The 24,468-nt window shown below is 31.0% G+C and overlaps 4 protein-coding genes across 6 annotated transcripts; 1 reads left to right on the forward strand and 3 right to left on the reverse strand.

Moving 5' to 3' along the window:
• Positions 1-196: 196 nt before the first annotated feature.
• On the reverse strand, positions 197-10,167 carry LOC146530889 (uncharacterized). Of its 2 annotated transcripts, none has more exons than XM_085199288.1 (18): positions 9,389-10,167; positions 9,069-9,310; positions 8,657-8,789; positions 8,141-8,271; positions 7,388-7,635; positions 6,848-6,964; positions 6,594-6,723; positions 6,305-6,363; positions 5,675-5,765; positions 5,329-5,401; positions 4,988-5,135; positions 4,358-4,525; positions 3,902-3,987; positions 3,533-3,683; positions 3,137-3,254; positions 2,357-2,473; positions 1,911-2,008; positions 197-360 (listed from the first exon to the last, which is right to left on the reverse strand). In XM_085199288.1, the coding sequence occupies exons 1-18, from the start codon at positions 9,602-9,604 to the stop codon at positions 230-232; spliced, it is 2,457 nt and encodes an 818-aa protein (XP_085055414.1). In that variant the 5' UTR covers positions 9,605-10,167; the 3' UTR covers positions 197-229. The 2 variants fall into 2 exon arrangements, with proteins under 2 accessions (XP_085055414.1, XP_085055413.1); XM_085199287.1 differs by having other exon boundaries at positions 197-366; positions 9,389-10,162.
• A 259-nt stretch (positions 10,168-10,426) lies between these two features.
• Positions 10,427-17,987, reverse strand: LOC146530890 (transmembrane protein 185B). 2 transcript variants are annotated; one of them, XM_085199293.1, is made up of 7 exons: positions 17,830-17,987; positions 17,566-17,742; positions 17,222-17,429; positions 16,556-16,685; positions 15,662-15,792; positions 15,103-15,226; positions 10,427-14,566 (listed from the first exon to the last, which is right to left on the reverse strand). In XM_085199293.1, exons 1-7 carry the CDS (start codon positions 17,877-17,879, stop codon positions 14,307-14,309), a joined length of 1,080 nt encoding a protein of 359 aa, XP_085055419.1. In that variant the 5' UTR covers positions 17,880-17,987; the 3' UTR covers positions 10,427-14,306. The 2 variants fall into 2 exon arrangements, with proteins under 2 accessions (XP_085055419.1, XP_085055418.1); XM_085199292.1 differs by having other exon boundaries at positions 16,550-16,685.
• A 558-nt stretch (positions 17,988-18,545) lies between these two features.
• On the forward strand, positions 18,546-20,763 carry APP-BP1 (Nedd8-activating enzyme E1 regulatory subunit APP-BP1). The gene has a single exon (XM_085199583.1). It carries the CDS (start codon positions 18,722-18,724, stop codon positions 20,327-20,329), a length of 1,608 nt encoding a protein of 535 aa, XP_085055709.1. The 5' UTR covers positions 18,546-18,721; the 3' UTR covers positions 20,330-20,763.
• On the reverse strand, positions 20,542-22,949 carry LOC146530892 (uncharacterized). Its single transcript, XM_085199584.1, has 2 exons — positions 21,903-22,949; positions 20,542-21,312 (listed from the first exon to the last, which is right to left on the reverse strand). Exons 1-2 carry the CDS (start codon positions 22,599-22,601, stop codon positions 21,148-21,150), a joined length of 864 nt encoding a protein of 287 aa, XP_085055710.1. The 5' UTR covers positions 22,602-22,949; the 3' UTR covers positions 20,542-21,147.
• Between the last annotated feature and the right edge of the window lie 1,519 nt (positions 22,950-24,468).

The raw sequence follows: 24,468 nt of genomic DNA on the forward strand, positions 1-24,468 counted from the left end.
CACTGTGTCTGTCGATCCCACCCTGAGAAATAATTAGTTTAAATTTCCAGGTTTTGGTAACAAGACAGAAAGCGGCGTTGAGTTTCAACACTCGAATTACAAAACTGACGGACCTTGGAGAACAGGGAGCCACACTAGCTGCCCTACCTATAATGCTATATGCGAGATATATATTGTAAAACTAAATAACCTACAATAAACGTTAAATAATCTCTTTATTTAATTACAATCACTGTAGAACTATACAACATAACGCGAAGGCGACAGGCCCCCGCAAGGCGTTGGCGCGTAACGTCAGCCATTGTTTTTGGTTCGGCACGTACATCTCCGCCGGCATCACTTGTTCGGGGGTGTCGTTTTCTGAAACTGTAATAATAATCACTATTACTGTATTTAATTATATGTTAACTAGCGGACCCGGACGCGGCTACGCCTGCTTGAACTATAAGAATATTTATTAAATTATTTTTAATTTTCAATAGAATTAGTAAGAAAATATAAGCCTAAATAGTCAAAAAGAATAATAAGTAGAGACATATTATTAAAAAAAATATATCTGAGTTATTGAAATGAATCAACAAAAGAAGTAAAAGTAACTAAAGGATATTGTTAATATTACAAAAAGTACCTAAAGTTTTCCGTGCGTGTATCATTTTATTTCTTCGTAGATATCGACTCTATGAAATAACTAAACATTTTTCTATACTAAATAGTTTAATTTTTGCGAGCAATATCAAATAAAATAAGAAGAGAACCAAAGTGTAATTTAAATAAATTATAAACAGCAAATAATTACATAAAAATTAACAATAGTTCGAAAATATATAAAATTTATAAAACCGTCAACGTCATCTGCCCGTTCGCGTCGGTCACACTATGCCGCCCGAAGGCTAGGTCGTTTGGAATCAGTGACATCTCCTTAATTATTTATTACAATGCTATACAGTAAACTATAATTTCAATCTAGATAAAATGTTAAGAGTGACTATTATATTTATTTTTATAAGGATGAATATCAAAGTATAAGTTAATTTTGGGTGACGTTTTCTTAAAACAACAATCAAACTTTGCAAACCGTTCCTTAGCAACGACGGTTGTTATTAACATGGCAGAATAAATTGCATGTCAAATTAGTAATTAGTAAGTATTTTAATTTATTAGTATATATGTGTAATGTAATGTTATATATATGACCTATAGCACTTCTGAAGAATGCAGCTTTCATACAAAACAAAAACAAAGCAAATCGTACCAGTAGATCCAGAGATCTTAGCGTTCAAACAAACAAACAAACAAACAAACTCTTCCGCTTTATTATATTAGTATAGATTAAGTGGATTAAGCCATTAGATCAGCGTGCTCAAACGCACAGACAAAAATTCAAAAACTCTTCTATTTATCCATCCATGTACGTCAGTGCAACGATAAGTTATATTTTTATTATAGATAAAATTACAGGATCTGTTTGTGATTTGGAAATAAACGTGTTTTGTCTTTCTGTTTGTCCGGGTTAATTTCCGGAATAGCTGAACCACGGGATCGGAATTTTAAAACTGCGTTTGCCTAGAGTGTGTACCTACCGCCTAACTACATAGATAGATGGTAAATAGTTTTTTGTTTTGTTTATTTTGTTGTGAAACCTTTTAATACGAAATACGACAATTTTTGCGAACAAAATGAAATAAATTCTCAGAATGATTTAAGTTACGATTTATTTGGCGCATAACAGTGTAGATAACCATACTAAAATAATTAATTAATGTTTCTCAAATACACTTAACTAAATATTCGAGAGGAGGAAGCCACTCGGGGGCAGCTAGTATAAGTAATATAATATAAATCACATACGTTTAACTTACATTTGTAAAATTTTCAAGATAATAAGTAACTTAAATTAATTATACATTTACCATTTTTGCGTATTTTGGCGGACTGCATGGTGGACTCCTGCATAGAGATAAGGTCGCCGGGCGCGTGCAGCAGCAGACGCCCCACGCCCTCGCACCGCCTGTCCACAATATAGCTATATATGTATGTATATAAGTAACTATTAGGGCGGTCGTCTCTTTAGGAGTAGATTTTCAGGTGCATTTCTCAACAACTATTCTTACAAAACAAAATTATGTATTCCAATGTTGTGGGACACTGCCAACACATTAAAGCAAAACTACTTTTAAGGTTCTGATAATAAGATAGTTAAAATATTAGGATAGCAATTACTATCACGATTGCTATCTTAATATTTTATTATGTACAGGGCGCATTCAGAAAGTTAAGTATTAAACCATCTTGCAAACAGGGTAAGAGCTGAGGGGATGAGAGGGAATGCGTGTCTAGAATATCTCTTACGTCATACCTAAGTACTTCGTTCTGTAACATTTGTTTCTTAGCCGCGGCCTGCAGGTGCTTGCATTCGTTCAACCAATTCCTGACTTCATTGAAATCAGCTAAGAGTTGCGACGCTGCGTCTTTGCTGTAATTAATAAAAAAATAATATTTACAATAACTATGTCTTTATTCTTTTTTTTTTTCATTTAATCTCCGAGACTAGCATGTTCAACCAAACCCAGTTGGTTTGATTCTATTTTATTAGTAGGTAGAATAGATAATATGGCTACGGATTTACATTAAAATATAGTAGTTTTGGATTTATTTTAATAATTATTATTGATTTCGCAGTGTCATCAGCTCGTTACACTTATATAAGAAACGAATGTCAAAACCTTGTGTACGAGCAAGCGCGTACATGTAGCGCGTAGCTTGCATTTATTTTATATGACCTAAATTACTCAATACCAATATTTTAATTATAATAAGTCAGTTCATCGCTTTCGGTCATTAAGAGTACCGCGCGTGGCTCAATACATTTTTGCATTTAATTCATTATACTTTTAGATGCATTAATATTATATATTTATAATAGAAAACTGTTTTATTTATAAACACTCGTACGGCATCCCGTACACCTTGAAAAATGGATAATGGACGTATAGAAGGATGGAGGTAAAACTATAATTTTTATAATATATCTATGTCTGATCTCTTTCTTAATAGTAAGCCTAAATGAAAGACAGAATATTTAAAGACGGACACTAGTAAAAGCGTACAAATGTTAGCAAAAAAAATACAAACTTACGTAAATTTTACTTTGGCGACGTATATGTGATGCAGCCACGACTCGCACATTATGCGCAGGATCATATTTAACGTCGTGATGTCTTGCGACGCCTTTATAACTGGTAGCAACATTTTCTCTAAGGGAAAATATTATTTTTGTTATCATTTAAACGCTAAATTAAAGAATTTTGGGACCGAGTTTGTGAATTAATAAACATTTTTTTTCTAATTATTTTTTTTTTTATTATCATTTCCTCGCTCTGGTGTGGAAACAAAACGCGGCGTTGGGTTCCGCTACTCGACGCAATGCTTCCAGAATTCAGCAGAAACAGTGTTTTAACACTAGTTTCCTTCAACTAACCCTGCTGCATGCGGGATACTACGTAAAGCTGATTTGATTTTTTTCATTACTTACCCAAAAACTCATGCACATACAGCGAATGCGTGACGTCGACGCGCGTCACACGGCGCCACTCGGCGTGGCTCGGGAACACCATGGTGAGGTGCGCGAGGCTGGTGGTGGCGCACACAGACGACAGTACACACGTGATGTCCTCTAGAGCGTCCTGACACAGGGATACTTATTTATTTAGCTTCACATATAGCTGGGTAAACAGTGGGAACCTTTCACATTTCGTATATTGGATGTTGAGTGGCGGAACTTAAACCTTAATATTTTCATTCCCCGAGAGGGAATTGAACCCACAACCATTGAGTTTAACTAACTAGTTAAACTGGACTGAGACTAGACTGATAAAATTTTATACTGCATTTTTTTACATACCTTCAATTTTTGTATATTAACTTTCACTTCTGACACTAATTTTTCTCTCATTTTAGCACAAACATTTTCATGGACACCGATTTTTCCTGAAAAATATAATATATGTACACTAGTAAGAACTTTACCTCGAAGACTTTTCTATTAATTATTTTTTACTGAACACCCACTATTTTGGTTGTTTTTATTTTTTCGCATTGTCTTATAAGAGGTGAGCAGAGATCTTAAATTTCGTAACATCACATTTTCAGATATAATATCTAAGCATTAAACGAGAAATTAGTGTTATTTATTCTAATTTCCGAACTACTGTTTTAATTAAATTTTGCAGTGGTGCGGTTACACCATGAAAAGCCATATGAAAAGTTATATTCTCACAAACATAAAAACAGTAACAATGACAGTGTAGGAGTCAAAGAATCAAAAAACGAATAACATAATATATGGATATTCCCTTACCCGCCTCTATGGTGTCCGAGTGGTCGGCAAACCGCAAGCTGGCGAGGCAGGCGAGGCAGGCGCGGAGGTCGCAGTGCGCCACCCGGAAGAAGTCGTCCATGGACCACGAGGCCGCCAGAGTGCGCGCCGCGCCCGATACCCACAGACGGTACGTGTGGACCGAGTGGTCTGGGGGTGGATACGTCAACCGTATTAGGTATAGCGGGGTAGTTAATCTTAAAAAACTCTGTTCCCCAGGTACTTACTACTTAAATTTTCGCTCTGTATCTTAATACCAGAAGAGAGAAAATTAAATAAATAAAAAAAAAATAGTAATAATTGAACACACAACCATCACATTTACAGTAAAAACACACACACTGCTTCACAACGGCCAACAAAAAAAAAGTATAATATAAATAAAGATCTTTTTCCCCTCATTTCTTTCTCACTCTACTTAAATCTTAAAAGAAAACTAAAGAGACATCTACAAAACCCTTTAAGAAAACATAATAAGTTCTCTTAATAAGCTTCGTTACAGAAATATCTCATGATAATAAATATGTGCAAAAATAGTGTCTTAAATTTATTGTTTATTTATAAAATAGAAATTACTATAATATTATCACCAACTCTATATGTTACACTTACCAAGTCTATGTAAAATTGGTATTTGCTCCACAATAGGCAGGTCTTCTAACGGTGCTCCTAATATATAGTCCCAAGTGACTTCACAGTGGTTGTTGAGGGCGACTAACTCTTGAAGCATCACTGCGAAGTTAGCACCAGACACCGTCGCCTGATTGTATAAAATAAAAAGTCAGAATCTGTCTAATTTCGGTTGACTTATTTTAATGAAAAGCATATTATAAAAAACATATATTAACTCATCGTTATTTGTATGTGAATATGAATTCATGATATCTGGACTATTCTGGACCATTTTATTATGAACAAATAATTTTCATTGAAAAATAATTGAAAACACTTACTTCTGTAACATACACCGAAAGATCTGGGTAATCCTTTAACGACGCTCGTTCCAAGTTCGTTGTTAATGTTGCTCTGCAACATAAACAAAACAAAGTAAAAGTTAGTAAATCAGTTATATTAAATAAATATAATTTATTTATATTTTTGAGAATAATATTATATTTAAAAATTATACAGTAGTCGACGAATCGTGGTCGCCGTGAAGTTAGGCTTTCGGAATATTGCGTGATTGTTCACTCCGCAAAAAAGAATTAAAAATAAAATCTATACTCAAATTCTGCGCAGCCACCTATAGCTAACTTCAGAGTGGCCACGACTCATCAACCGTGCTATAGTTAAACTTACCCAAAATGTTTATCCCAAGAAGTAGAAGTAACGTGACATCCCAAAGCATCTGCCAATATCCTCAATGAAGACAACACTAGCTCTGGAGTATCTATTGTGTAGATAATTATATTTATCAAGTTTAACAAAAAGTTTAATGATATACTTATTTACATTAAATCTGCTATTTATAATTACCTACTGATTTGATACATATGTACTCGTTCATATATAATGGATATAATAGTAGGTATCTTCTTTTTTAACCCAGATACATTAATTCAAATCTTGAAAAGTTCTTAAAAGGCAAAGCGTGGCATTGAGTTTCAACACTCAACACTGCCTCAAAAATTCGGCGGAAAGTGGGAATCGGAGTATCTTAACACTCGGTTCCCTCTGTCTATCCTTCTATATCCTGGATACAGCGTAAAGCTAAAAAGCTCTTAAATGCTTTTTAAGTCAAGAAAAAATCTAGATGGAAATTTTAATTAAGTATCACATTCACGTAAGTAACTTGATCGCCAAAACACTTACAATAAATAGAAAGCATTCTAGCTAGCCTGAACCAAAAATATTCTCCGCACAATATGAGCATCCTACATACTATACTACATAATTGAATAACTAATGATAAAGGTGATTTTTACTTACTGTTATCGTTGAAAGTAGCAAATAACCATTCACGTAGATTTTGACTGGTGCTTGGCGACCTGCGTGAGTGGTTGGTATAATATTAGTCAAGCGCGGCGTTGAGTTCCACAATTTAACATGTAATGTCTCCAGAATTCTAATTTGGAAAGTGGAGAATGGAGTATCTTAACACTAGGTTCCCTCTGCCTACCCTGTTATAAGCGGAATACAGCGTGAAGCTAAGTAAAAACATTTTTTAATAAGTAACATTTTATAATACATACTTATACACATTATCAAGATTACTTACCGTGTAGCCAAAGGGAATGAAGACCACCACAACACTAGGTGTTCAAGACAACCACCAACATCACCCCATAACAAATTTTGATAATATTCCGTTACTTTTTGAGCAGATTTCTTACTAGCTTGAACTCTACCTGGAATAAAAACATAGAATAATAAAAGTAAATTTTTAAACAAGAAAAATTAAAACATATATAAAATTTTAATGCTTGTATTGTATTATATTTTATTAGTCTATTAGGTGCAGGATAAAATTACCCGATTTAAGATTTTTAACGCCTTTTGACCCCAATAACAACGGTGACATATTGGCGACGGTGTCCAAAAGAATTTCTATGTACATTTCTTCACTTTGTAGTATTCCGTTTACGTTTTCTATTGAAAAAAAATCTAATTAATATACTTAACGTAAGTATAAAATTTTAAACAAATAACCAATATATTATGTAGATATGTAGAATAAATATATGTATGTAGAATAAACAAAGCATTTTATTTTATTAGCTGTACGCTATATACCGCATGGGGAGGCAGGGGGAGCCTAGTATTAAGACATTCTCCTCCTTTCCACCCAATTTTGAAGGCATTGTGTGTTGAGTGGTGGAACTGAACACCACGCTTTTGCCCTCACACCAGAGCAAAGAAATAAAAAATATTAAATCTTTCCATAGAGTGGTAATCGAACCAATAACCAGTCGCGTTTACAATCAAACTCTTGTACTCCCTTAAGTTACGACTAGTCTTAAACAAAACATAATTATAAAGAAAACATAATAAAAAATAATAAATATACCTTACCATCACTATTTACGACATTATCCAACACACATTCGTTGGTCAAAAGGGAAGTGTAAGGAATTTCACTGTCCGAGTTTTGCGGGTTTAGCATTTCACTAACTTTTTTATGTCCATTCTTTAGTTCTATCAGGCTCTGGGCTTGCTTCATTTTGGCTTTTTTATTATCAATGAAAGCCTGTCGACGCTTCGTTAAGCTTAGACGACGAGACGCTGACGACGTAGGTGGGGTTATATGTTTCGTTAACGTACTAAAATAGATTAAATTACTTAGACTCGATATACTTTGATATTCTATAAAAATGCTGATTGTAATACTTTTTTTGGTATAAAATAAAAAAAAACAGTTTATTTTATTGGAGGTTCTTTTTCGATTCTTTATATATTTTTTAATAGTTTGTAATTATCCAAGTCATAATTAAATATGTATATGAAACTCGAATTTAACACATCAATTCGAATCGAATTTATCTCACATTTTCTTTTGCTTCATACCTCCTGCATGTTACAGCACAGATAGAGAAGCTAGCGTTAACAAAATTTCGAGTCATTAGATTTTGAGTGTAAGTTACCAGAAAGGAAAAACTAAAAAAATAATACTTCCCCTAAGTAGAGAGAGAGACCAAACCCACAACCACGAATCAGCCTTGTTTTACTGCGTTACTAGGGTCTCATATAAAATAATTATAATAATATTGTATTTTCTAATTAAATTTAACATATAATATATCTAAAATTAAAGTAATACAAACGTACTGATATATCTCCAAGCTGTCTTCACTGCTGGAGCAGGAGGCGCTGTCGACGCGGTCATCAGGTTTGTACATTAACACCAAACAATTTATTAGACGGTGACAGTTAATTTCGGTGCGACTTTTCGCCAGCACCTACCACCCACACGAAGAAAATTAAAGTCATAAAATGGATAATATTAAAAAATGGAGGTTTTAATGATTAAATTGAAAAAATAAATTTGTACATTAAGGTAAGGTTGAGGCACTTGTGGAGCAGGAGCACAACGCGACGGTTGTGGGTTCGATTCCCGATCAGTAAAATGTAAATATTTAATATATCTCTCTTAACACACATTCCTCAAGATCTCGGCGGAGAGTGGGAAACCGAGTGACGCAACACGAGGTACCTTCTGCTTACCCTGCTATGCGTAATACAGAGTAAACTGAATAAAAAATTAAGGTATAACATCTTCTAGCCTATCAGCGTACCTTAGGGTATTTCAAATGAGTGGAAAAAATAATACTTTATGAGACTTACTTGGACTATTTTAGTTAACGTCAACGGCTTCGTTTCACTAATCGTATTCGGGTATGTGTTACTGCAGATGTTGAATTTAGATGTAAACTTTTTGTTACTTAAACTTATTAAGTTATTATAAATGCCGACTAAACTGAAACAAACAGTACCTTTCAGTAATTTATAATGACGCCAGTAGTGGCTCAGGAGCACAGGTGTGTGACTCTAGAAGCGACTGGTCGTGAGTTCGATCTCAACTCAACGAAATTAAATATTTTAGGCGTTGAATTCCTCCAGGATTCGGCAGAAAATTCATAACAGAGTGTCTTAACACTAGGTTCCCTCTGCCTACCCTGCTGCGTGCGATATTTTATAGACTAAAACACAATTACATACTTAAGTGAACATCTGAGCGAAGGAAAACAAGGTTTACCTTAAACAGGATTCAATCATTTTTCTAGAATCTTCTCTGTGAAGGCAGGTGGATAGTATGGTCATTATAAGATTGTATATGGTTTGCAACATTATAAATCTTCTGTTACACAATCTATCAAACACGTGATCGTGTTTGCTCACAAGCAGTCCATTTTCTTTCTTTAATCTAGCTAACTTGGGGTTTAATTTGTATAATGATTTTACTACTTTCGTTAAATATTCTATTATTTGATCTAATACCTGAAAAAAAGAGATTTTTAACTGAAGAACTTCGAAAAAGAAACTTTTCGTTTTTATATAAATAAACTAGAAACGTACCTGTATACTCACTAGCTCCATAATGTAACTACGATTCGTTAACGAGTGACTGTTCTTTTTACTAACGCAGTCTTTCCATTTATTGTCAGCTTCTAAAACAACTTTGGTGATAGCGTAACAAACTATATCCATTTCTCTACAATGACTAAACAATTCTTCTTCTTCTGCTGTCTCTTCACTAATCCATCTATTGCTTGATATTTTTGCCATTGTCATTTTAATTAAATATAGTTTCGAAGTAAATAAACAATAGTAACCCTAACTGCATGGAGTCATCATAGTGACTGTGGTATTATCGTATTTTTGAAAAGAAATCGATTTTCAGAGACGTCGGTACCAGCTTTCCTTGCAAAGTTAGCGTCGTTGCTCTTGTAGGACAAGTTAGAATTGCTATCGTTAAAGTTTTTATGGCTGTTCAACCTCGACCTTGGCGGTAATGGAGTAATTTCAAAATGAACGACGTTTCTAATGATTATGTAGACACTTTGGTATAAAGTTTAGTGCCGCAGTCATTTGTTTGACTTAAAAAATTATTTTAGGTCCTGAGTAGGCTGACCTAAAATAGGGCGGACTCCATTGTGATGCAGTTAAGGTTGCAGATAGTGGCATGCTGTGGTTTAGGGTTTTAATACTACTTGATTGGACTGTTTATCCAAACTGGGGAATTGGGTCACGACTCCTGATACTCAACACGCAATGTCTCGATCTACAAAAAATATATTTTTTCTAACGTAGATATATATACTTTTTTGTATAGGAACTTCCAAGAAAACAGATATTCAGTTGATTCTAAATATTAAAAGGGTCAGAATAAACTTAAGTATTTGAAATATTAAATTTTAACACTTATTGGATAAAAAATACTGTAAGTTTCTGTTTGTATTATATAATATCAATTATATTAAAGTCACGGCAAACTCAAGCCGATCGGCGCAACGTTACATAACACTAAAGAATATTGAAATTCAAAAGTAAATTAATAGTTGAAAAACATAGTTTATAACTTAAAATAAATGACAGCAAGTAAAAGTTCTGAACTCATTGTACAAGTATTTTATATTCACGAACAATAAATAAACGATTCTATTTAACAAAAATAACCAGCTAATTATCCACAAAGTACTGCAAAGCTGTATTAGGAAGAATATATCACAGTAAACAATTTATTGTTTAGATATAACAATTTTCACTGTACAATTAAAAACATCCTACTTCGTATAATACCTATATTGCGATATTTATTATCTAATTAGTACATACATACATAATTTCATAATGAATAAGCTCGGAAAGTACAGTCATCTTCATTAAAAACTGTTTTTACAATAGTTTAAAAATAGTTTCATCTCAAATTGTTGAGCTTTAAGTTCTCTGACTGTACTTTTACTGAAGCTTTGTTGTTAAAATAAGAATAATTTAAATAAAAAGCACCTATCTTATGACCAAGTGAAATAGCGATATGCAAGTGTAAATTACAAATAACATTTAATTAAAATTAGCAATGCCAATTTTCTATACAATAAAAAAATATAGTGACTATTTCTATAATTACACAGAAACACCTAATTGATATTTAATTTATATTAGTTCCAATTTAAGTAATCCAAGTATATAATACTATATTTATTGAGTATATTAAAAGTTCATACACGTTTTACATACAGTGGAGATTCGATTATCCGGCCCTCGATTATATGCATTTGGAATTATCAAACCAACCCTTGAATAACAAAAATATGTTCTTAATTTTTTTTCAAAATTTATTATTTAATCAATTGTATATATAAAACTAAAAGTATAAATATTTTGTTTCATGACTAATATTTCCTCAAATCTTCTTTATATATTCGATCCGGATATACATTTATCCAAATGTTTAAGCAAATTAATTAATCCGGTTAATCGGGTTTCTACTGTTAGGTATACTAACTTGAAAGCGTAGCGTGACACAAGTGAAAGTTGAAGTCGTAAATCTATCCATAAAAATGTTTTCTTTTACACACGAAAAAGTAGCGTCATAGCACAGAAATAATTCATTCGTGTTCATTTTTTCAGGTACAAATGATATAGTATGAACAGTCAAGTAGACAGATTGCACTTTGACACGAAACTATAAATGGCTTACGAAAAAATTTTTTTTGCTTTGCCCTAGTTGTTTTAGTAGTAATATTAATTTTTAATATTATTATTTTCATAGGATTTATTTATGGGCCCCTATTTTGTGAAGTTTGTTTTCCGTCTATGAAATATTAATGAACTATTCTTAATTAATCTCGTTTGATAATACTTTGAGGAGCTTATTCACGAACAGTAAATGTATATTTAGATAAATTTTAAAAAATATTTGCCTGCTTTAAGAAATCAAAAAATATACATAGAGAGCTTTAAGAATAAAAGACCGTCCACGTTGGACAGCAAAATTTTTCTTCTTTATATTGGCTTCCACAAAAAAAAATGTACCCAATTTTTGTGGGTGTTTTTTTTATTAAGTGTGGTTTTGTAATATTGTGTTTACATAAAATATATAATAAAAGGTAGTAGTAACACATTTTAGGTATTACGTTTTTGTACAACACTAAGATAAGGTAAAACATTAAATAATGTGATGATGTTACAATGATTGTTTGGTACTAAGTTCAAGCTTATTATATAAGCTACATATTATGTAAGATTTCTTAGTTTTACGAAAAAGATAAATATCAATTATTTTAAATTATATATATAACATTTTGATTAATAATATTGATACTTTAGACTTACAAATTGGTTATCAAATATCCTTTCACACGAAATTGAATGATTGCAATATTATTCAATATTATAGTTTTAAAAACACATATGAATGTTTACTAACAGCACTTTAGTGAATAAAAAGTAATAATAAAATAAAATCAGCATAATCATTAAAGCAAAAAGTAATAAGTACCCCCTTTTAATTTTCAGTTTAGACAAAAAGAAAACATATCATTATTTACATATTTTCATCAAACAGGCATTGAACTCACAACCTCCGTCATAACACACAAATACTAGAACACCAATAAATTCATTTAATATTATAGAAAAATAGTACACTTGATTTTAGTTCAATTAATTTTTTATGATACATATTATTGTTAAAAGTTCATGTTGCTTCAATTTTCACCAATGACAGAAATTACCATAAATTAACATAATATATTTTATATCTAATTCCATGCATAATTGATATAACCAAATTTCAGTATTTATTTACAAAAGTAAAAAGTCGTATTGATTATCAGATTTAAAATACAGGCACCAATGAAACAAATAATAATACACAACATTCTAACATTTGATGAATATTGAATAACTTAAATCATGACTGTACTAAGTATAAAAAAAAGATATTTGTAATTTAAAAAATACAGTCGAAATAAAAACTTCTCCCTTTTTGAAATAGGTTAAAAATACATCGTGTAAGAAGACAGTTTTATTTCCTCACTCCGTGAAGTCTATGTTATTATAAAAGGATATTAACGTGGTTTTTACATAATTTGATTATTGAAAAAATATATACATTTAAAAATGTAAAAATATTTTGCTAATATATTAGGTACACGGCAAGATAAATCTACATTACTACAATCATGGAAGAAGTCACTCGCAATATACGTGTACTTAAGTAATTTTTTTCATTATGTTGAGCATAATTGAAGATCTATTTCATTTATGAACAAAAAATGGTAAAACTATTGTATAATAAAGACCCCCAAATTTTTTATTTAATAAATAACCAAGGCATAATCTACTATAAGTGCCTAATAAAAATTAAAGCAAAGCAAATCAATTACAAAAAATATTCTTAAAACAATCTTAATATAACTTAAGTACAGTATTGTTAAAAAAATTATAGTTAATTTAACTTAACTAAGAACTAACAAAAACTTTCGTAAACACTGATATCTATACAATAACAAAACAATTGAATATCCTGTAATAATATCAATATATACAACCATCGCGTTTACAAAGCTACGGTTGTGGTTTCAATTCCCGTTCGGAACTAACAATTTCATTTCATCGCTCTGGTAAAAAAAGCGCGGGGTTGAGTTACGCCACAAAACACGCAATGTATTGAAAATTGATCGGTGTCGTGAAGGGATTGTCTTAACACTAACTTATCTGCGGATTCTTCTATCTTTGTGAAAATTACAAACTTAACAAACAGTTATTGCTTTTTACAGAAGCTCATACTTACAAAACTACGTAATAAATTTTCATATTAATAGGTTTCAAAATACTGTTTTAAAAATGTAGAAACACAATTGAAAATTTTAGTTATTTAAATTATTGTTTAAGTATCATATTGTTTGTTTTTTGTTATTAACTATAATCGAGGGGTTCAAAAATAATGGTTAATGGTTTCTTATCAAAACTTTAACTTTATATAACTTTATATATACATGAAAATACTATAAGTTTAGGAGCTTTCCTAAGATTTTTTTCTTCAATATTTGTAATTTTTTATATAAAAAAACTGTGCTAGGAAATTATAATATGAAAATTCACTCAGAGCAATAGATTTTTGGTTTTTAAGTAAACTAAAAAGATATTGAATTTTAGTTTAATCAATTTTTAAATATCATGTTCATTAGTATAAAATCTTACTTACATCCAAAGCTCTGAAGATTAAAAAGTAAGTAACATTTTATTTGAAAACGTTACAGAAAAAAAATGGAAGGATCAAAAATGTGTATGAAAAAAGTTTTCACAACACTTTTTTTGTAACTTTGTAAATCTTCATATCAAAAAATCGCGCTCGGCGATAGTAATACGAAAATTTACTTAGCACGATACATTTTTGTGATTTAAAGTGAACACTTTAAAAAAAGTGATAATTTCTAACAAGTTGAACACACATTTTAGCACTCTATAGCAATCTACTTAAAATATATCAATCTGGCATATCAATACTTGTCACAGGCACTACAGGTTTCATGGCCTCATTTTTCTTTTGGTTTTTGTGAGATTTCTTCTCTTTTACTTTCTTCTGTGTTTCCTCATCTCTGTAGGGCTCTTGGTTCATCGGCTCAGTTGGTATGCCGTTTGATTGGTTTATATTATTATTGTTATAGGCAATATTTGCGTACTCCTGTAGTAGTGGAAACACTGACAGAAGGAACTGACAAAAGTCTTTTCTGATGCCGAACCACCCTGTGAAAAAAGTTATATTTAATTTGGATATATACATTTATCTATATACAATATTGTAAATTCTATTTTGGAAGAATGAATTACTTTAACTTTCTCGCTATAGTAAGACAAATTATTTTTAGATTCATATATGTATCATTCTAATCTTCATGTATATAACATCATAAATATAGCAGGGTAGCCAGAAGGAACCTAGTGCAGGTTCTCGAGACATTACACATTGACTCTCACATCGACATCTCTTTTTTTAGCTTCACGCTATATACCACACATATCAAAGTAGATAGAGAGAAACCGGAACCCTAGTGTAAGACACTACATTCCCGTTAAAACACTTCCATTCCCCACTTGCCACCGAACTCTAGAGGCATTGCATATTGAGTAGTGGAACTCAACGCCGCGCTTTGTTTTATTATCAGAGCAAGGGAATGAAAATGTATCATATTTCATTCCCCCGCGTTCGGAATCTAACCCCTAAAACATAGCATGTACAGTCACAGTATTTATATTACAAGCATCAAATAACAAATACTTACATTTATTTCCCCCTTTTGAACTGAAGGACATGATGATAAGAGTGGCATAAGTCACAAAAAGCGGACTCACAACTACTATATAGGATAGCGACAATTCATCATCTAACTTGTTTGTTAATAATACCTGGAACAAAATGTAATATACATATACAATATATATTGATTTTACATTACAAATTTATACTTTTACTTATCAATGTAATTTTCATATCTCTGCTCTGGTGTCGCAATGCCACCAGAATTCGGCGGAAAGTGGGCCTCTGCCTACCTTGCTGTGTGCTGGATACAGCGTGAAGCTGATTATTTTAACAAAAAACTTGGATTTTTTTATCTCCACGCTGTATTTTGTTTTGCATATAGCAGAGAAGACAGAAGGAACGTATTGTTAAGACACTCTGTTCTATTAAATTTTTGAGACATTGCGTGTCGAGTGGCGGAACTCGACGCCGCGTTAAGTCTTGTTACCAGACCGAAGAAATTAAAATATTAAATAATGAAACATTTCTGCCTACGACGGCCTCGGCCTTATCTTTCTTTCAAAAATTGTAAATTTATTTACCTGAAATACTAATATAGGTATGACAGTAAAAGTGTAAGCCAGGGCCGAATTGAAACTAGTCCGTCTCTGTTGTATATTTGCATCTGGAGTCCTCAGTAATATACCCGCAAATATTATGCTATACAGAACCCCTAAAATAAGATAAAGTAACAATTCAAATTGACTATAACTTAAAAATCATTTAACATTCAGAAAAAAGAGAAATAAAAAATAAATAAATTGAATAAAAATAAACATTTGAAACAATATGCAATTTAATATATGCATAATGAAGAATAACTTTTCTTTCACAAAAGTTTATAACATGTATCTATAGAGTGAATAACAAATAAAAATATGTAAAACTTTCGATAGAGTTCAATAAGAATGTATGACGCTTGGGCTGTTTCCAAGTCACACATCTCTTGTCGGTACAGTCTTGTTAAGTTCAAAAATTATTTACATTACTAAATATTTGAAAGTATGCTATTTACTTTCACTTAGAAATCTTGTCATACTTTATTTTATGTGAAGTCTAAAAACGTTGAGGCCATGTGCCACACATTGGGGCACCAACTGACTATAATGTGCCAATTAAGAGTTTGATCCCCATTGATTGAGGAGAAAAAAAATTCCCCATTTGATTGAGGAGAAAAAAAAATCTCTATAGGAGACAAAATGCAACATTTAATTCTCTCACTCAATGCATAAGGATTCGAAAGTTAAGTGGAAAATGGGGAGCAGAGCATACCATGCTATGTCACAGAAAAAATGTATAAAGGTAACAAGTAGAAAAAGGTACACATACTTGTTAAATCTAAAACATTATCTTTAGTGCAACTAAAATAGTAAAATTCAAATATATTATAGCTATAAATTTAAAATGTTAATATATAAAAAAATACCTACACTCACCTACAAGGCTGAGACACATTAGGATCCACAGTGGAACAAAAACAACTTCCCAAGACCAATTTATAAAGACATCTAGTTTCAATGCCAAAAATATAAACTGAAGTATATTTACAGCACAGAAAAGCTCCAACTGAAAAGATTCATAGAGTAGTAGCAGTGTAGACAGAGGAAAACTAGTGTTAAGACACTACATTCCTTACTTTGCACCCAACTACGACTTATTACAAGAACTAAATAGTTCAATCCCTGAAATAGGAACCATACCCACAACAATCTCATTTGACAGTCAGATATTGTGTTGCATCACAATGCATTCAAATTATAATTTAAGAAGTTGTTCTTTTCAATCAGAGTAAATCTGAAAATACAAGGTACTTGGAGAAAACCTTATCAAGATGCTTCCTTTACCACTTTCTACCTGCATGTTAGAAACAGAGAAGAGTTGGGTAGAGGTTTAGAAATAAAAATAAATCATTCCTCCTCTTGCCAATGTTCTTTGTTTATGGCAAAGGTTTTTTTGTTTCTGAATTTGAAAAAATATTTTAAATATAATCCTATCCCAAAATAGGGATTGGACCCACAACCAAACACTATCTTATAGTGCTAAATTTTCTCCTCAAATTTAGTAGTTATTGAGAATGAAATGAATGACATATCGATAATTACCTCATAGCTTCTATCATGTTTTACACACCATATACAAATTGCAATCGACACAATACTTATAAAAATAAGTGGTATAAAAACTAGTATCCAATAATGGCGAGCTGTAGTCAACTGATCGCATACAAGAAGTTCGAACATAAGCAATATTAAATGTATGGCAAGGCTAATTAACATTGCTTTGTAGTGAATATATGCTTCACCTTCCAGTCTGTAACAATATAGATATAGTAAACAAATTGGTTCATCATTTACAATAAAATATCATATACTATAAATTCATGTTATTTTATTATAATACTTTTTAAAATCTTGTACTGTAGCATTTCAGAACATGAATAACTCACCTGAAATGAGGATATTGCCACCAAACATATGTACCCACTGTAGCACCCAGAACAACTAAGAATTTCCATATCCATATTGGTGTAAACACTGCCCAGTAAGACCATGTTATTGTATTATCCAATTTTAGGGCCAACAAAGCCGTAAATACTAGCAAGCAAGTATGCACGACAAATTTGCTGCGAAAATTAAAAATAATAGTCACTTAACATTATTATATAAATAGAAACTATCAACATATGCCATGTCATATTTTTGAAATGTACCTAGGATTAAAATCCTGAAAAAGGGTCTGTAAATTCATTTCCATACACATGAAGCTTTTTGTTAGCAAAATCTAGTAACATTTCACGAAGGACTAATACTTCAGGGTCGGACGTCGATGCACAATTCTTGAATACTTGAATAGTGAATACAAATTACAAATGTCATATTTATTATCAGAATCTATGGTTGATTGATTGACAGAGATACACAGATATACATAAACATATCTATGGCATGTACGAATATACAACGAATGCACATCGATATACTTTACTTACTTTCAAAACTTTAAATATAAATAAGTATTTAATGCAATTATACTCAAATAAATAATTTAATCGTGAGCAGAAATCATTTAGACTAGTGACTTTGTGAGGACACAAGAATGCACTAAAAGTGACGATTGTAGCTTTGAGTTTGTTTCCACTCAGGGGTATATAAATTAATATTAGATATTTACATTTCCTCGCCCTGGTAACGACTTAACGACGCAAAGCGTGACATTGAATCATGTCACTAAACACACAATGCTCAAGATTTAGGCAGGAAGCAGGGAATTTTAATGGGAACGGAGTTAACAGATTTATTAGAGATTACATTTCATATTATCGTTTCCATTTAAAAAGATATTAAAAAAGTAAATCGTGCTAAAGGGCACTCCTATTAAGGCATAAACGAAACATAAGTAGTTTGTAACGTCAAAAGCATTTGACAATAATTCAATTTTCAAGGTATTAGGAATTTAGGATATAAGCTTTTAAGTAGGGACAGAAATCAGTTCCTAGATTTAGTGGTCTATCTCTCTCTTTTCAAATATTAACTTGTAAATGAAAGTTGCAGAATAAGTTAAACAAGCTACGTAAACAATACTCTTTTATAAATAACTACATTATGGCCTCGCCGTCTCCAAAATCACCAGAACAAAGTGAAAAAAATAAACAATACGACCGGCAATTGAGATTATGGGGTGATCACGGACAAGCTGCACTAGAAAATAGTCATGTTTGCCTAATAAATGCTACAGCACTAGGCACAGAAATTTTAAAATCTATTGTTCTTCCTGGAGTAGGTGCTATAACGGTAATTGATCATATTATTGTCAGTGATGAAGACATAGGTACGAATTTCTTTTTAGAATGTTCGAGTAAAGGAATAAATAGAGGATCGGAAACCCTTAGACTTCTATTGGAATTGAATCCTGCAGTTCAGGGTCATGCTGTTCAAGAAACACCAGAACAAATACTTCAAGATAATCCAGATTTTTTTAAATGTTTCAGTGTTGTTATAGCTACGTCACTTGGAGAAAAAGTTGTACAAAAATTAGCCCAGCATTTATGGGATATAAATATTCCTTTTGTGTTATGTACATCTATTGGCTTTTTAGGATCTTTTAGAATACAAATAAATGAACATGCTATAATTGAAACTCATCCAGAAAATGAACAAATTGATTTACGTTTAGATGTGCCTTTTCCTCTACTTGCTGAATACTTAGATGCTTTTAATGTAGATAACCAAGAATTAGAAGGCTATGGCCATATTCCATGGATTGTTATTTTGTATAAAGCTGTTCAAAAATGGCAAATCACTAATCAAAATAGATGGCCAATGAGTAGAAAAGAGAAAAATGAAATTAAAGATATAATCAATGAATTTGTATTCAAAGATGAAAATGGTATTCCTATGGAACTGGAAAATTTCCAGGAGACTTTAAGAGCTGTAAATACTGCTTTGGTCCCTACATTTCTACCAGTATACATCCAAGATCTTATTTATAGCAGCTCTGCGACAAATTTAACCAAAGAAAGTTCACCTTTCTGGATTATGTGTTCAGCATTAAGAGGTTTTGTTGAAGCAGAAGGAAAAGGTAAATTACCCCTCAGAGGAGTATTACCAGATATGACAGCATCTACGGAGCATTATGTAAAACTTCAAAGCATGTATCGGGCCCAAGCAGCTATGGAAGCTGAAATAGTATATAGAAAGGTTCAGGAAATTGTAGCGCAACTTCACTGTGATAGTATTAGTGAAAATGAAGTAAAGCTATTCTGTAGACATGCACATAATTTATTTTTAATAAGAGGATCAAATATAGCTGTAGAATATCAATTAGGTAATGCTGTTGCTTCTTATATAGCAAGATATTTAGAAGAACCTGATGTTATGATGGTGCATTATATAATGCTGAGAGCTGCAGAAAAATTTAGATCTGAACATTGTCGTGCACCTGGAGAGTGGGAACCTGAAGGTGACATCGCTAAATTAAAAACATGTGTCACTAAAATACTAAGTGATATATCATGTTCACCATTTTCAAAAGATGATCATATTCATGAAATGTGTAGATATGGTGGTGCAGAGATACATAGTATATCTGCGTTTCTAGGAGGATGCATAGCACATGAAGCGATTAAAATTGTTACTAAACAATATAAACCCGTAAATAATACATTTGTTTATGATGGAGCTTCAACTAATACTGCTACATTTACATTTTAATACTATTTATCTTATATTTAATAAAAACTACATTTTAAATATACAAGAGTTTTATTGGAATCTAATGTGAAATTAAGACTCAATAATTTATTGATTAATCCTTTTTTAAAATATTGCATTGAATAATCAAGACCCATAATTATTTTATGTATAAAACATTGATAAATATTGCACAGGTACAAGCTACCAAGGGAATAAATAAGTAGCTACAATAAAATTCTTCATAGTTGTGTATTTTCAGAAAGTTTAACCAGTTATTAATGAAAAATAAAAGAAATTGTTGGAAAACATTCTCATTAATTTTTAACACATAAATTAGATAAAACAAACGTATCACATCATCAAAACATTATATCAAACAAACTATACATTTGGCTAAATTTCACATGGCAGGCTTATAAGGTTATACCAATACTAGCTATTGCCGATGACTTCTTAAAAAAGTAAAAATATCTTCTATTCTTTTCTATTAAAACAATTTAAAATTGAAAATCTTTCAAAAAAATAATAATAATCTTCATACACACAATTGTAAACATTTTGGTTAAGGAAAAGAAGAAAGTATGTTTTCCTCCATCAGCTTTGTCACTCTTTATTTATAAAGATTATGAGCAAACTTTTTCATTTATAATTAAACTGTTACAATATTGAGATTATTGGAAATTAGAAAAAATATAATTTATCTATTTTAAAGATGTACAAAATGGTTCTTCAATTTGTTTTGGTAGTCACATAACAATGGTATGCTTTATTATGTCTGAGACTTGTTAGCTTTCAAAACACAACAGTGAGAATTTCTCATTTGTTACCTACTTATTTCACCTTAACCATAATTTCAATCGTAAGGCATCAACGCCATTAAGGTAATACCGAAATAAACGTTTGTCTCTCACAAATCCCAGATTTTCATAAAGTTTTAATGCAGGTTTATTTGTAATTTCAGTTTCTAACACCACTTCATCAGCATTGTCCTCTATCATTGCCTAGAAAATAAAACACATTTTTCTTTTTAGTTTACGGCTGTATCTGGCATATAGCACAGAAGGCAGACGGAACATAGTATTAAGACACTCTTCCCCATGCATTGCCTAATTCTTGAGATAATAGAGTGGCAACTCAATACACATGACATGAACTCAGCGTCATAACAGTACAATGAAATAAAATATTACTAATCTATGTATCACTTATTTCCATGTACAGTACAATCTAACTAATCCGGCTCAACGCTAGATTGAAACAGCAAATAACCAAATATATTTCTTTGACACATGCAAGAAGAGGTTTTTAAACAAGGACTACAAATTGCATAACAATGTAACTCATTTGTTTTACAACTATGGTAATAAAAGTAATTAAGAAATATGTTAAAGTTATGAAAAACCTTGTAAATCTACCAGAGATATATCTGCTATAGCAACTTAAATATTTTACAATAGAACAATAAAATATTATATCTTTTGTTTTTATGAGATATTTTAGTTATCTTATAATATCTTTAATACTATAGGTTAAGTGAGATTGTACTGTATATGTTTCAGTAATTATATTGAAAGTTATAAATATTGTTTACCCTTATTGCTTTCTGAACTAATCTTGAGCCAATTTTCTTTTTCCTATATTTTTCATCAACAGCCAACATAGCTATATATCCTCTTTTAACATTATTTCGATGCATATCTAATTTACAAACAATGGCACCAATACATTTGCCCTCATGACTTGCCAAGAAACAAAGTTTAGGCCAATTATGAATAAAGTATCTATATGTATAGATAGAATAAGGTTCAGATAGATCTTTCTGAATTAGTCTCATGATCTCAGGCATTTGTAATTCAGATTCATAAGAGAAAATTTCAATTTCATCTTTACGATCTTCAAGAGAACAGTTCGCAAGGCTTTCATTTTCACTACATCTGACCTTGTCTGCAGCATTGATTTCACAATTTTCGACAATTTTATCTTCTACGGCATCACTACACTGTACACTATTTACATTTTTTTCGACTTTACTAGGTGTTGCGTCTTGTGCTTTATTTAAGTCGTTGACACTATCTTTAGAATGGTCACTGGTACCATTTGTTAGGTTACTATTAAGTTTGTTAATATGAAGAGTATTTGCTAAAGATTCGTGTAATTTATCACTCCATTTACATATGTCTGTTGGCGATTCAGGAGGATCTTTGGATATTTTATTACTTATATTTTTCCCGCTAGCATTTTTCTGGCTGCACATCATATTTTGAACATTTTCATCAGATACTTGATTCATGTTGCTATGATTCTATCTATTTTATGTACACATATAAACAAATGCAGGCTCATATAAATTTCACAAAAGCATTGTATTGTTATACAAACATATTCTTGTCAAAAACGTAGAAGATTATTACCGACATCTTGGTACAAAAGTATTACCTACATAGTCCGATATAAAACATTAGTTGAAATTTTATTTTATTATCTCGTGTAAAAATTTATATATATTCGGGAAATATATTGATTAAAAACGAAGTGTATTAAGACATTCAAAGAATATATTTACGAGAAGTTCTTTAATCCCTCCACAATCACATTGCAAAAATGATGAATATTTTAGTGTCGCTCTCCTTAAAAATGGGATTTAAATTCGAGACCAGTGCTGCCAGTTAATTAATGTATTTCAGGAAAGCCAAAAATGACGATTTTAATACGAATTACCGTATGAAGGCAAGTTTATAGCTTGGTCTAAGTAAAGAAAAAGTATACAGCATATAAAATAAAACGAATAATAAATAAATAAAGTATATTTATATTTTTATAATATTCACAAAATAAAAACTACACAAAATATGTAAAAAAATTTATTCCTAGGAGAAAAAGTATGTTAAAAAAAATTAAAACTGATTTTAAAAAATATATAATAATCATTATAATGTAAATGTGGAATAATAATACACATTCATTAATATTTACTTAAAAAATAGAACATCTAGTACGGTAGTGGTTAATCACTCAAAGCCTCAAAAGCATCGAAATTAATCGATAGTATGATTGAGTCAATGTTTTTCTATATTAGTATGAATCGTGAAAATTTATAACATAAATATAATAAAAAAAATATATTTTTTTACTACTGTAAAAAAAATATATTTTTTTATTATATGATTAAAAAAATACAGTCGAATTGACAACTTCCTTTTCTTAAAGAAGTCGGTTAAAAACATCACAATTTCTTATATTTTAAACCAAAAAATATATGTATAGAAATTGGATGTATAACCTACCTATAATCAAAGACCGTAGTTACCTTACTCTATAATAATATGATTCGCTAATTTGAACTTTATTATTACTTTTTGGTGATACTTTAGAATCATTGACTAAATGTCAGAATGACTTGTAAAGTTGGCTAAATACGACTCGATCAAAATAATCGATTGACGAAGTAAATAATGCTCAATTTGACTCTCGAAACGCTGTTAGCTATGTATATAGAACTGAAAATAATCGATTTTATTTTTAATGCTGTATTCATTATTTATATTTATCGGGATAAAATTTAACTCCATTATCGGTAAAATCGGGACGAAGAATTATTTAACATATGACTTAGCTCTCTTTTTACATTTATGTTTTTGATGGGATACCATTACTTTTTGCAAAAAATTATAACTATTAATCAATAACTCATATGTATAACTCATATTATAGCTTTATTTTGTTAAGTTCTTTGTTTTAATTTTCATACTTCAGTTTTTTTACATTCTTGATAGTATCAATAATTATAATTTTTTTTTAATTTATTTTATCTTATTTTTTTTTAGATGTCATACTAGATAGATCATCTAAATAAACTAATACTGGAAGATTGATATTTAAAAAAAACACTGTCTCTTACAATTTCTCTAATAGCACCTTGTAGTCTATATTTTAAAGTTAATCATGCTACAATTAGCAATAAAATATTATCTAATTCAACAAAATTACAATATCGATTACAATCTTGTAGTTCTTGTACTTCTTCAGGGTATAGATAGATAGGGTATAATATACAACCACGTCCTCACATCACGGAAAACTAATATGGCCGCTAAAAGCGCGCTCGTGTCGCGTCGAATTCGTTATTCGTAAGGTCTTTCGCTAGTGGCTAATGGCTA

Source organism: Heliconius melpomene, chromosome 16 (genome assembly GCF_056956725.1).
Source record: "Heliconius melpomene rosina isolate 202511_hmr_F chromosome 16, ASM5695672v1, whole genome shotgun sequence".
Lineage (NCBI taxonomy): Eukaryota > Metazoa > Arthropoda > Insecta > Lepidoptera > Nymphalidae > Heliconius > Heliconius melpomene.